This window comes from Scomber scombrus, chromosome 12, assembly GCF_963691925.1.
Source record: "Scomber scombrus chromosome 12, fScoSco1.1, whole genome shotgun sequence".
In the NCBI taxonomy this organism is placed as follows: domain Eukaryota; kingdom Metazoa; phylum Chordata; class Actinopteri; order Scombriformes; family Scombridae; genus Scomber; species Scomber scombrus.
This window is the reverse complement of record NC_084981.1, coordinates 30,506,456-30,519,928: the sequence shown is the minus strand read 5'-3', so window position 1 is coordinate 30,519,928 and position 13,473 is coordinate 30,506,456. Positions and strand designations below refer to the sequence as shown.

The 13,473-nt window shown below is 42.1% G+C and overlaps 1 protein-coding gene across 1 annotated transcript; it reads right to left on the bottom strand.

Annotated features, from left to right (window-relative positions):
• Window positions 1-3,925: 3,925 nt before the first annotated feature.
• Window positions 3,926-4,759, bottom strand: LOC133991575 (GTPase IMAP family member 7-like; the record flags this gene model as incomplete). Its single annotated transcript, XM_062430030.1, has 1 exon — window positions 3,926-4,759. A coding segment is annotated over one exon (834 nt), but the record flags the coding sequence as incomplete, so codon positions are not given.
• Between the last annotated feature and the right edge of the window lie 8,714 nt (window positions 4,760-13,473).

The window sequence follows — 13,473 nt, the reverse complement described above, 5'->3', positions numbered from 1 at the left end:
GTACATACACACATCATTCTCAATTTAAAGACACACTTATTCGTTTCAGCTGCTGTGTGAAGATGATGTGAAAACAATAATACTGTCCAGAACCACCATACTACAGATACACTAATCTGTGTGATCAGCTGAGGAGCTGCAGCCAACTGGTCCAACAGAAAAATCATCACTGAATGAATTGTAGATCATCTGTCAATATTTAGACATAAAGCATGAAGCCACATGCAGAACAAACCAGATGTTCCTCATATTTCATCTGAGCTTTGAGGGATGAAATAAATGTTTCAGTCATGGTCGTTTTCTGTTGTATGAATGTTGAAGCTGTAATGACTGTTATTGCTCATTCTGGCTGCAGTGCATCTTTTATTGAGTTTTAAGCCCCAATTTTACTCATTATAACTTACATCCAAAGTGAATTTAGTTTTCATTTAGTGAGTACAGAGTTCGCTGGGTCTCCTCACTGAGATTCAGGAGCAGACGTACATCAGTAACTGACATCATGCAGCTCAGAGTCCGTCTGATTCTCAGAGATGAAAGGAGAGAAAGAGAGGAGAGAGCTTCCTAAAATAACCTTTCCTCTGAAGAGTCAGAAGTTACAAACACAAAAATGTTCTCAGATTTAAAAACGTCCTGGTGTCAAAGTTTAAAAGTCAGACCGGTGGATTGGTGGTGATAGAGGAGGTTAAACACTCCCTGTTCATGTGAGTGCATCTCTGGATCCCATCAGATCAACAATCACAATACATCGAGTTATTTACCCATCAGCCCCACCAGCACTTCCTGTGGAACAGCTGTTTATCTTTCAGATCTGTATCTCTGATCTGAGCGCGCTCAGTACGACGATGAGTCAGAGCCTGAACATCCCTGAATGCTCGTCAGAAACAAGAGAAGAACATATATGAAAATATGTTTACTGAAATGTAGGTTTGGATTAATAAAGTCTGGTTTGGAGTTAATAAAACAAACTCACAACTAAAGCAAAATATGTAGAATAATAACTTTTATTAGCAGAACACATATAGATAAAAACATCAGCCTGCATCAGTAAAACCTGCAGATTAATAACAGGTGTGCTTCAGTTAGTCGTCTCTCTGCTGCCATCTACTGCTCCAAACACAGAAACACATCTTAATGAAGGAATGATTGATGAGAAGAATCTTTACTGATGTTCATTTTATAATTAACTGAGAACAAAATGACTGTTGGGAATGTCTTTAGTTTTCACATATTTTTACATGAACCAAAGTATAAGGAACATTTTTTAAATGTAATCACTTGACAGCTTGATGCTAAATTAAAATATGAGTAAACACTGATTCTTAAGACTTTGGCAAAATCATGTCCCACTAAAAATAATGCCAATTTCTTTGAAAATTAATCTAATTTTCTTATTTGAAATATTCAGGGTTGATCATCTGAGGATGTTTTGCACAAATGTAACTTTTTTTTCATGTGTTTGTTTATAATTGTATAAATTATTTGATTATGTGAAAGGCCAGAACCAACAGATGCACGTGTCCTCAGAAAATATCTTATCATTTAAATTTGATATGAAGCTGTGAACAAATATTTAAAATGTTTATTATATAAATGCCAAATGAAAAGCATTAAAAACTAAAATCTGTTAATTTTCAACAATATTTACTTTAATTTTGCGGTTGCCAAAAAAGTGTCCCAAGTTTTTGTCAACACTGTCAGATATTTATAAATAAGCAATAAAATCAGACAATTCCTTTCTATTCTGCACATCTGATAAATGAAACAAGGCCAAACAAGCTCCTGTAAGTTTGTTATTTATTCATATTGCTAATGTCACAACCATGACGATCAACGCTGTCTCTTTACTGTATGTGGAGAATTCTTCTAAATTATGAAATAAATTTAAGCGATTTAAGAAGAAGTCAGAAGTAAATAACAACAGAGGGAAAACAAGATGGCTCCTGTATAGAACTCATGTATGTCATCTAAAAATGTGTTTTTATCAACAGTCTGGTTCTCTGTCTGACTATGGGGGTCATTAGATGGTGAGTTATTAGGAGTTGCCCCTTGAGAAAAATGATCAAATTTTTCAAGTGACTTCTCAACAATATAAAGCGGTTTTCTGATGTTTATAACAGCACGGTTAAACAATACTAGTTTATATTTTGCTTTTCATCGTTGTTATTTTATATAGAAGGATAACATTTATATGATGAATTATGTGTTGCACCAAATTGTTAAATTAAGTTGGTAAACAAGGAAGCATTGATTTGAATGATGAAACTGTCACCACCGTCAGATGGAACTTTGTTTGTTTTAAAATGGTATGCTTTCAATCTATTTCTCCAAAACAACTGATTTATTAAAGTAATTGTTTCTTTAAATGATATAATGTGTTCATTAATGTTTAAAACTGTTATTTTTTGTATTTATGTAAATTATAAGACTTGCATTATATAAGACTTCTCAAAGAGCACACGTGAAAAAGCATAAAAAATGATTAAAATGGAATATTCAACGTTTAACAACATATTTGTGTACTTAAAGGTGAAGACACCTTAAATCTATAATAGTTACTATAATCAGCTTTTTATTGTGTCTGACTCTGTTGACAAAAACTAAGTGATGACAGGAAAAACACATATTTTATGAAAACAATTACAAAGTCAGGAAGTTGCAACGAAATATTACTTTATTGCTGAGAAAATGTGTTCTATAAACATATAAGTATAGATTTCTTAATATTTGATTTTTTTCATTTTCCAAATTCAAACCTGTTTTATCCAAATTCTCAAGAATCAGTTTTAAGCTTTTAAAATTAATTGTGGGCCAACAGAGCCACATACTAGCATGAAGACTGAAGTTGAACCCTTCAGACTCATTCAGGCCATTAAAATAACTTTTACAGCAGAAAAGTAAAAGTTGTTAGTTAGATATCTACCCAGGTCACCTTCCTGTTCGGGTTTAATGTGTGTCTAATATATTATATATTTTCCTAATATTAATATACTGAGTGTCAGCTTTATGTTCAATGTCTTTACATACACACCTGTTACAGCAAAGAGCAAAGATCATATGAAACATGAAACAGAACTCAACCATAGTCATTTATTTCATATCTCAAACTGGAAACAACATTAATACAATCTGTTTTATACTGAATGTGTTTTAATCATAGACTGTATATAAGAAATGGACGTAACATCCGTGACGTCACCCATTGGTTTTTAGACTGCTGCTCGGAGGCCAATAGTATCGGATCTGAGCAGCGCCATCTTGAAAATTTCAGGTGCATGCTGGGAAAAATAAAAACAGGGATTCTACTTATATGGGCATCAGGAGGAGCATGAGGCGCCCTCCTGAACCTGTGAACCAATCAACCTGTCAATCACGACGTAGCCACGCCCTAATGCATACCCTGCTTTATCATCACATATAAAATCAGGGAGGCCAAAATGTCCCAAATGAACATCATACTGCATTGAAGAAGGCTTTAAACTAGCGATTGAGACCATAAACACATTTTGAAAACGTTTACTGAGGTTAGAAATCAAGTGAGAAGTTGGTGAATTCTCCATTGACTTGTATAGAGACGGAAGTCCTTTTGACACCAAAACGTTCACCCCCTGGTGGCCTTTTGATAGAATGCAGCTTTAAGTTACTTCCGCGTTGGCATCATTTCAGAGGACCGGAGCTCCCCTCCTGGTTTTTATGCGAGAATTTCACATATCTAGCTGAACAGTGAGTATAAAATCATCACATCAGTTTAACTATTTAAACAACGACAGGTGATCTGAAGAACATTTCATATCACAGAACTACAAGGAATCAAATAAATCATAAAGAAATCAATGATATTTTCTTATTGCACTCAGCACTGATTTTAGGTTTTTATCTAAAGTGTTGTTGCAGTAGGTAGTTAACAGATCAGATTCTTTGATCAGATTCAAAGGATTACGCAGCCAGAACGACGAGGTGGGTCGACTGGAGGTGTTTGTGCCTGTATTTCAGCCTTGAGCCTTGCTTCCATCTCATGTCTTTCTTTCATCATTTCCTGTTGTAACGCCAACATTTCTGCCTTGTATTTGGTCTGCAGGTCCTCCAGCTCTTTCTTCCTCTTGGCTTCATTCTGTCTCAGGATTCGTTCTTTCTCCTTCTCGATGGATTCTTCTGCTTTCAGGAACATTTCTGTGGTGTAGTGTGACCCACCATTGTCCTGAATCATCTTCTCTACTTTATTCAGAAGCTGACTGACTTGTGACGGGTCGTCAGCATTGTTGTTGAAGACGTGATAACGGCCATGACACTTCTGGATGATGTCGCTCAAGTCCTCGCTCTTTGAGAGAAACTCTTCAATGGTTTTTTTCTTCAGTCTGTCTCCATGAGTGAACAGTATCATTGTGTATTTAGATGCATCTTCACCAAATGTTTCTTGAATCAGTCTCACTGTTTCTTTCTCCTCCTCTGTGAATCTGCCCAGCTGAAGAACCACCAGGAAGGCATGTGGACCAGGAGAAGACAAACCGATGCACATTTTGATCCTTTTAATCACATGTTCATTGGTTAACTTTGTGTCAAACAGTCCTGGAGTGTCAATAATGGCAACCTTTCTCCATTCAACCTTTCCTGTTACTTTCTTGCAATCAGATGTGACAGACTCTGCAGCTAGTTCAGACTCAAACACTTCATCACCTAAGATGGTGTTTCCTGCTGAACTCTTCCCCACTCCCGTCTTCCCAACCAGAACAATCCTCCACTCACAAGAACCTGCAGACAAACACACAGAAACACACAGTGAAATTATATTATTGTTGTTTCCAGTTGCTAACACACTAAAATGACATCATAGCACAATTATTTAAAGTGACACACACAGAGCAAAACCTCTTCTCAAGTCTCCAAAAGTCTAAACACATTTTCTGCTTTACACACATTTTGCAGGTTTTCTGCATAAGACACAACAATCTGACATAAAGTCACATGTTTGCCATTCAAAATGACACTACATGAGCTAATTGGCCAATATATGAGCCACCTGCCAAACACCTCAATGGTTCATTGTTACCAGTTCAATCAGGAAGTAAGCGCTATGAAAAGACCACAGGTGAGCACCTTTTTTTTTACAACAACAATGGAAAACGTTGCAGAGAGAGGAAGAGGAAGAGGGAGGGTGAGAATGAGACAGGGAGGAAGAGTGATGGACGAGGCGTTGTGTTCAGACACAGCTGTGCATGTGAACAATCTGAAGAATATTATTGCAAAGCAAACTAAAGATGAGAGTGCTTTTCATTATGCCTAACAGTGTGTAGTTGGTTAGATAAACATCTGGTAATATGAATGAAGTTTGTGCCGGTTGGTGCAAAAGTTTTGGTGGCAGTGCTTCATTCTGCAGGATATATGAGGTATTTTGCAGTTTGTGGTTTTGTGAATTGTGTTAAGTATTTTGATGAAACCAGACTAGTTTTCAAAATTGTGTTTTAGCAATTGGAAAAAACTGTAACATGATTTTAAGTGAGCTTACTGGAGGAATGTAGTGTATTAATAGTGTTGGTAGCTAATGTATTGAGATGTTGATCATGTGTAGATGTAATTAATAAGGTGTTACATGTTTCTCACACAGCAGCTAGTTGGTGCTGAATGGTGTTTATAGTTTATTCAGATAAAAACAGCAAATCTTCAGATTGACAGCAGCAGATGTTTCAAAGTGTTTTTCTCTTTCTCAAAATTGTTCTTCATGAATTTTCTGTTGGTTCATTAATTGACTAATTATTTCAAGACTGGTTAAGATCAGACAGGTAAATGTTAAATGGACTGTACTTATATAGCGCCTTTCTAGTCTTTACGACCACTCAAAGCGCTTTACACTACAACTCATTCACACATTCATACACTGATGGCAGGAGCTACCACGCAGGGTGCCAACCTGCACATCAGGGGAAGCTAACCATTTACACACATTCATACAAAGTTCACGTAAAGTAAAACATTACAACTGATTTCTTATATAAAAAAGTAAAACTTGAACTTACCTGTAGAGTTTGCAGCACACATGATGAATATCTGAGAAGACCAAATGGACTCTGATGATCTCTGTGTTGGACGTCTCTTTTGAAAATGAATGGCTAATCTTTTCTGACTGTTGTAATAAGTTCAGACTTCTTATCTCCTGATGGGCGTTCACTCTGGTCTCTGCAGGGCTGAACTTTCTGTCATTGGTCTGAACACAATGTAACAGCCATATGATGATAAACAGTAAATGCTGTTAACCTTCAGTCCTATAAAGACCTCTACACTGACACATTATCAGCTACACATTTATTTTATGACAACTACAGTTGATACTCAGGAGGTTCATGGTAAACTATATTTAAAGTCACATCTTTTCTGCAGCATCAGGACTTTGTTGATTGGAATCATCGTCCAAGTTACAAATAATATATTGTAATTAAAATATTGACATTATAAGAAGAAGGATGTTAAACTGACAAAACAATAAACATTAAATCTCCCAATGCACAGAAAGTAAATTATTAACTGCAGTCACTGCTGTTCAGATCTAAAGACCTCATGATAACAGAATCATTTTAAACATTTACAATCATATCTTTGATGGAAAGTTGCAGATCTGCAGAACAAAATGTTCACATGAAGATAAGAAACGTTCAATCAATCAATGATTCATTTCATTTTCAGAGGAGATATCACAGATCATCGATGTGCAGGTTAAAGCTTTAGTACTTTTTAACTGAGTTGTTCACTGCTGAAGATATTGGTAACAATAATAATGATTATAATAATCATACAGTTTATTTGTTTGTCACTGATTGAAGCCAGCAGCACAGCACAGTCATTTACACTTTACACAAAGGTCACACTTTTAAAATTGCGGTGAACAAAATAATTAGATTTCCAGGAAATAGAATATAGCAAAAATGATTTACAGACTAACTGATAAAAGTGAACTAAAAACTTCTTCACGAGCAAGGACCACACCACCAATGAGATACGTTTGACAAATTTATTAACAAGATTTGAATGAATCGTTTGTGCTCTTGATGCGGTGTGGGGAGGCCGTATGAAGGATCCGCTGCTGCGCCCGGGCAACGAGGACCCCCAAAAACCTCCACCAACACAGAGCGGATCTTCAGAATGGTGTGACGATGATACGTGGAGAAAGTGCTGTGTGACCGGGAATGATTAGGCACTTGTCTGAATTCGGCAATGAAGAGAGGCTCTAAGAGGCATTGATAATGAAATAGTTATGGTGACGAACTAGGACAACATGTGTTACGTTGAACTTGTGAAAGGGCGTTGCTAATGGAATGGTCGAAGTGACGAGATAGGACGAGGTGTAGCTTACGTTGAACGTATGAAAGAGACATTTATAAGGAATGGTCAAAGTGACGAGATAGGACGAGGTGTAGCTTACGTTGAACGTATGAAAGGGACGTTAATAAGGAAATGATCAAAGTGACGAGATAGGACGACGTGTAGGATACGTTGAACGTATGAAAGGGGCGTTGATAATGAAAGGTCGAAGTGACGAGAAAAGACGACTGTAGCTTACATTGAACGTATGAAAGGGTGTTGATAAGGAAATGGTCGAAGTGACGAGATAGGACGATGTGTATGTTGAACGTATGAAAAGGGCTTTGATAAATGAACAGAGTGATGATAGAAAGAAATGTAGGTTACGTTGAACGTGTGAAAGGAGCTGGATAGTGAATGGTCGTAGTGACGGGATAAAACGACAGGTAGGTTACATTAAACGTTTGAAAGGGGGTGGTCTCAGCTGGCCATTTGGCCGGAGAGCGATCATCCACCATGGAACCCCCAAAATTGGCCTGCATGGTTCTGTCTGATGAAGTTGCAGGAGTAGCACTTAGTGGCAATGACATACCAGTGTCACTGCCCGGGAGAGATGACTTGCAGGGATCGGTGTAGTCGAATATGGGTGATCCTGTTACCTCGATAAGGAGACAGCGGGGTGCTGGTATCCCGGTGGCGAATGTCCCGGTTAAAGCAGAGTGCTGGCAGCCTTCAGTGCCAGGAGCCTTGACTAGAGCAGGCTGCTGCGGCAACCAGAACCGGATGTCCCCGATAAAAGCTGCCTGCTGTCAAACTAGGCGAGGATCTGTGGTTGGATTGAGTAAACGGCGGGGTCGTTGACATCGAACCAAATTGAAGTGGTGCAGATACGGTGAAAACGGCAGGGGTTGCAGGCACCGGTGCCTGATGTTCCTGTTGGAACGAAGTGCTGTGGTTGGACATATAAACAGCATGGGTTGCAGGCATCCCGGTGCCTGATGTCCATGACGAAGCGAAGCGCTGCTGTTGGATTTAAGGAAACGGCATGGGTCGCACGCATCCCGGTGCCTGATGTCCATGACGAAGCGAAGCACTGCTGTTGGATTTAAGGAAACATCATGGGTCGCAGGCATCCCGGTGCCTGATGTTCCTGTTGGAACGAAGTGCTGTGGTTGGACATATAAACGGCATGGGTTGCAGGCATCCCGGTGCCCGATGTCCATGACGAAGCGAAGCGCTGCTGTTGGATTTAAGGAAACATCATGGGTCGCAGGCATCCCGGTGCCTGATGTTCCTGTTAGAACGAAGTGCTGTGGTTGGACATATAAACAGCATGGGTTGCAGGCATCCCGGTGCCCGATGTCCAAGACGAAGCAAAGCGCTGCTGTTCGATTTAAGGAAATAGCATGGTAGCATCCCGGTGTGTAATGTCCCTATCTAAGTGAAACGCTGCAGTCGGAGTGAGGAAGCGGCATGGCTCGCAGGCATCTTGGACCCCGATGTCCATGACTAAGCGAATGTTGCGGCTGGAGTAAGGAAACAGCATAGGTTGCTGGCATCGTGGACCCGATGTCCACAAGTAAGCGAAACTCTGCGGTCTGAGTGGGAAGACGGCGTGGGTTGCAGGCAGCGTGGTGCCCGATGTCCCTGTCTTAGCGAAACGCTGTGGTCGGAGTGAGGAAACTACATGGTCGCTGGCATCGTGGACCCCGATGTCCATGACCAAGCGAATGTTGCGGCTGGAGTAGGAAACAAGCATGGGTCGCTGGCATCGTGGACCCCGATGTCCATGACTTAGCGAATGTTGCGGCTGGAGTGAGGAAACAAGCATGGGTTGCAGGCAGTGTGGGGCCCGATGTCCCTGTCTGAGCGAAATGCTATGGTCGGAGTGAGGAAACTACATGGTCGCTGGCATTGTGGACCCCGATGTCCCTGCCTAAGCAAAACACTGCGATCGGAGTAAGGAAATGGCATGTGCCACAGGCTAAACGAAGCGCTGCAGTAGTGGTGAGAAAACGACATGGATTGCTGGTATCACAGTGTCCGATGTCCCTGTCTAAGCGAAACGCTGTGCTTGGAGTAAGGAAACCGCATGGTTCGCAGGCATCCCGGTGCCTGATGTCTCTGTCTAAATGAAATGCTGCGGTTGGAGTGAGGAAACAGCAGGGGTCGCAGGCATCCCGGTGCCTGATGTCCCTGTCAAGGCGTTGCGCTGCGGTTGGAGTGAGGGAACGGCCTGGGTTGCTGGTATCACTGTGTCTGATGGCCCTGTCCAAGCTAAACGCTGCGGTTGTAGTGGGAAACGGCAGGGGGTGCAGATGATAAAGAAATAATTTCAGGTTAGTTGTATTTGTGATAAGTTGTGTTAGTAGCTTGCTATCCAGTGCTTTTAACGTGGACGATACGGAGAGATTTCTGTTAGCATTTGTGATAAGCTGTGTTAGTAACACGCAACACAACGCGTTTAATGGCAGATGATGCCTAAAATGACGATTGACTAGATGTACTAGCAATGTGCAACCCGGTGTTTGTAATGTGCAAGTGACGTTAGAGTAGCTGCACGATAAGCTTGCAGCTGTTATATGGAAAAAGACAATGTGGAAATGATTTTAAATTAATTATGAATTCTTTACTACAAAGTAGTGGAGATGGATAACATATAATGCAGAACTGATGTCTCGTGCCATTGGTATAATACTGACAAGTGAGTAGAATGAGTAGCGCAATACTACCTGGCCCCCACCAGGGGCGCTGTGGCCATGGGGTTACAGGGCGTCATGCGTGACGATGCGGGCAGTGATAGGCTTTGGCGAAAACCCGGAAGCGTGGGAAACCCGGTGGCTGTTGTTGCCACCGAGTAAACGATGAAGCTTTAGTTTAATGTAGCTGAGGTTGATAGGGAATGCATCCTATGAAGGAATCATTGAAGGCGGGCGGCGGATCGATCGCTGATGTCGGGTCCGTTTGTGGATGTAAAGGCGGCCGGACAGAGGCGTGTGAGTTTGGCGTGTTGGAGAAGTACCTGGACTTTTGAAGCAGCAGAGGAGGGGAGAGTTGAAGCAGCTGCTCCAGCGGCTATGCCCGTTGCTTCCCTGGTTTTTTACCCTCGCTTCTTTTTCTGCACCTCAGCTTGTTGAAAGAGCCACCAGGGAAAAGTGCATCGCTAACATCAGTTAGCTGCGTAACTCAGATGATTGTGACGTTGTCTGTGCCTGATAGTACGATCTGGCCAAGACATGGACTCAGCAGAATCAGATCCTGTTCGTGTTGTGTTGTGGGCACAAGGACAGATGACTCGGAACCAAATAATGGACCCAGCAAACAAAAACCCATTCTGGGGAACCCGCCTGGCTATGGGAGGACCTTGAAGCATTCAGAAGGGGACCAGGACGGACCCAGTGGACAAGAACCCATTCTGGGGAACCCATCTGGCTCGGGGAGGACCTCAGAGCCTAATGAGGGGAACCAGAGCCAGGCCCCAGCTGCCTCACTACCTGGTCAAGCCCCAGCCAGAGCCTCAACCCCTGACACCTCGCTGCCAGGTCAAGTCTCAGCCAGAGCCTCAGGCCCAGCCACCTTTTGTCACGACAAATGTGCAACCATCCCCTGTTCCGGCTGGCTTGCGGCTACCCCCTGCTCCTGCTGAGGTGCAGCTATTCCCTTTTCCGGCTGGCGTGCAGCTATCCCCTGCTCCTGTTCCGGCTGGCGTGCAGCTATCCCCTGCTCCTGTTCCGGCTGGCGTGCAGCTATATCCTGCTCCTGTTCCGGCTGGCGTGCAGCTATATCCTGCTCCTGTTGATGAGCAGCAACCCCGGGCTCCGGCCCCTGCCTCTGCTGTTGGGCAGCAACTCTCGGCCTCTGCCTCCACCGCTGCTGTCGGGCAACTACTCTGGGCCTCTGCCTCTACCGCTGCTGGTGAGCAGCCACCTCTGGCACCTAAGCTCCTGGTGGTCCAACTCCCTCATCCTCTTTGGCCCAGTGTGTGGACAAGTGGTCTGGGTGGCCGGCTTCCACTGGGGGTCCGTCTCCGCCTCTGCCCCCGTCGACGGCCTCTGGAGAGGTCCCGTCTCTGCCTTCACCGACAGCCTCCGGAGAGGTCCCGTCCCCATCTCTGCCCCTGTCGACAACAGCCTCCGGAGAGGTCCCATCTCCGCCTCTGTCCCTGTCGACGGCCCCTGGAGGGGTCTCGTCTCCGTCTCTGCCTTCGCAGACGGCCTCTGGAGATGTCCGGCCTTAAGTTCTGTCTCCATCGTTGACTCCAAAGGGGTTCGCCTTCTCTGACTGCCTCCGGCCTCCTTCCCAGCATCCCTACTGTGTTCTGTTGGACGTCTGGGATCTGTCCATTAAGGGGGGGGTACTGTCAGGGCCCGGTTGTGTTGTAATGTATTTTTGTAGGCTTAGTTTTTGTCTTGTCTACTTCCTGTTTTATTTTGGTGTGTTTCCCTTGTCTTGTCTAGCTTCCTCCCTTCCTGTTTGCCTCCCTTCCCCTAACGTGTTACACCTGTGCCTCGTTAGTCTCCTGGGTATATATGTGGTGTGCTCTTTCCCTTCTGTGCCAGATCGTCTTGTCAGAGTTCCAGCGTTCAAGTCTCAATATATCTTCTAGTGTTATCGACCAGTTTTGCATTTTGGATCCTGAGTCTTACCTAGTGATTTTGTACTTCATCCCTGTGTTTTGGATTTCCCGGTTTTTGACTTTTGGATCGATTTTAAACGACTTGAGAACTCTTCTTCCCTGTGTCCCTGTCTCTGCATTTGAGTCCACCTGGTCTGTGCCTGATAGACGTGATCGTGGATGATTCTGCTTATTGATATCATAAGAAGGAGCAACGAAGTATAAAGTGTCAGCGATGTTATAATGAAGATTAAACCTTCCAACGCACACAGTCATTGATTAACTGCAGTCACTGCTGTTCAGATCTAAAGAAACCATTATAAAGGATCATATCAACCTTTTTACAATTATCTCTGGATGGAAAGTTGCAGATCTGCAGAACAAAATGTTCACATGAAGATAAGAAACGTTCAATCATTACAACCAACTGGAACGATGATTCATGTCATTTTCAAAGGAGATATCACAGACGTGCAGGTCACAGAGTTTAACACCTTTTAACAGAGTAGTTCACTGCTGAAACTATTAATGAATAATCAATGAAATGCTGAACATTCACTTGTTCAAAGCGGAAAAACTGAATAAGAGAGGAAGACAAACGAAGAGTGAGTCAGTGAGACAAAGAAGATGAAGTTATTATTATTAATAGAACATTCATTGTTTTTCACTTGAGTCCAGAACCAGGAACCAGAGACAAAAGATCAAATTATAAAAAGTGTAACGTATAAAATAATTTCATTTCAATGAATAAAAAAATAATTTGCAGGCTAAGTGATAAGAATGTATTTTTAAGCCTTACATATTGTTACTTCCTATTATCTCTGTTGTTTAGTTTGTCTGATTGGGAAACATTTTCTCCTTGTGTGTGCAGTTAGTTTTACTTCCTGTGTTTTCCCTCCTCAGTTAAATTCCTCATGTGTTTCACCTGTGTCCTGTTTAGTAATCAACATGTCTATATAGCTTTTTTTTTCAGTTCAGTCTTTGTCCGAGTCTCCGTGTGTTTTTGCTGTTAGTGTGATCTGTGTTGAGTTTCCCGTGTTGGCAAATAAATGACCATCGAGACTCTGTCAGCATGCAGTCTGCTTTAGAGTCAACCTGCTCTGCAACTCTGTGACACATATGGTTCATATTCTGACTCTTCAAAGTATGGAACTAAAGTATTCCTGTGTTATTTGTCCCAGCACCACATTTTGAAGCACAGTGTATTTTGCATTCATGGATTATTATCAGTCATTAATAAACGGATGATTGATACTTCATTAGTTGCATCAGAGAGCACAAAGAGTTTTCTTTGTGTTTGACACTATTCATTTATAGATAAAGGACATTCACACTATATTTTGATCTCATGTTACCTAAAACAGGAGAACATGACAATCAGCGTTATTGAGGGTAAAGGATGCAACAACAGTTTTGAATGGTAGGTTTTATTATAACTATTAAAACCACCAATCAACACTGTCTCTAAAGCACACACTCTCCTTTCTGTACAGTGAACTCAGTCAACTCTGCATTTACTGTATCAGTCTTCATACAAAACAACAAAAATATGACTTTTACAGTTCTGTTAG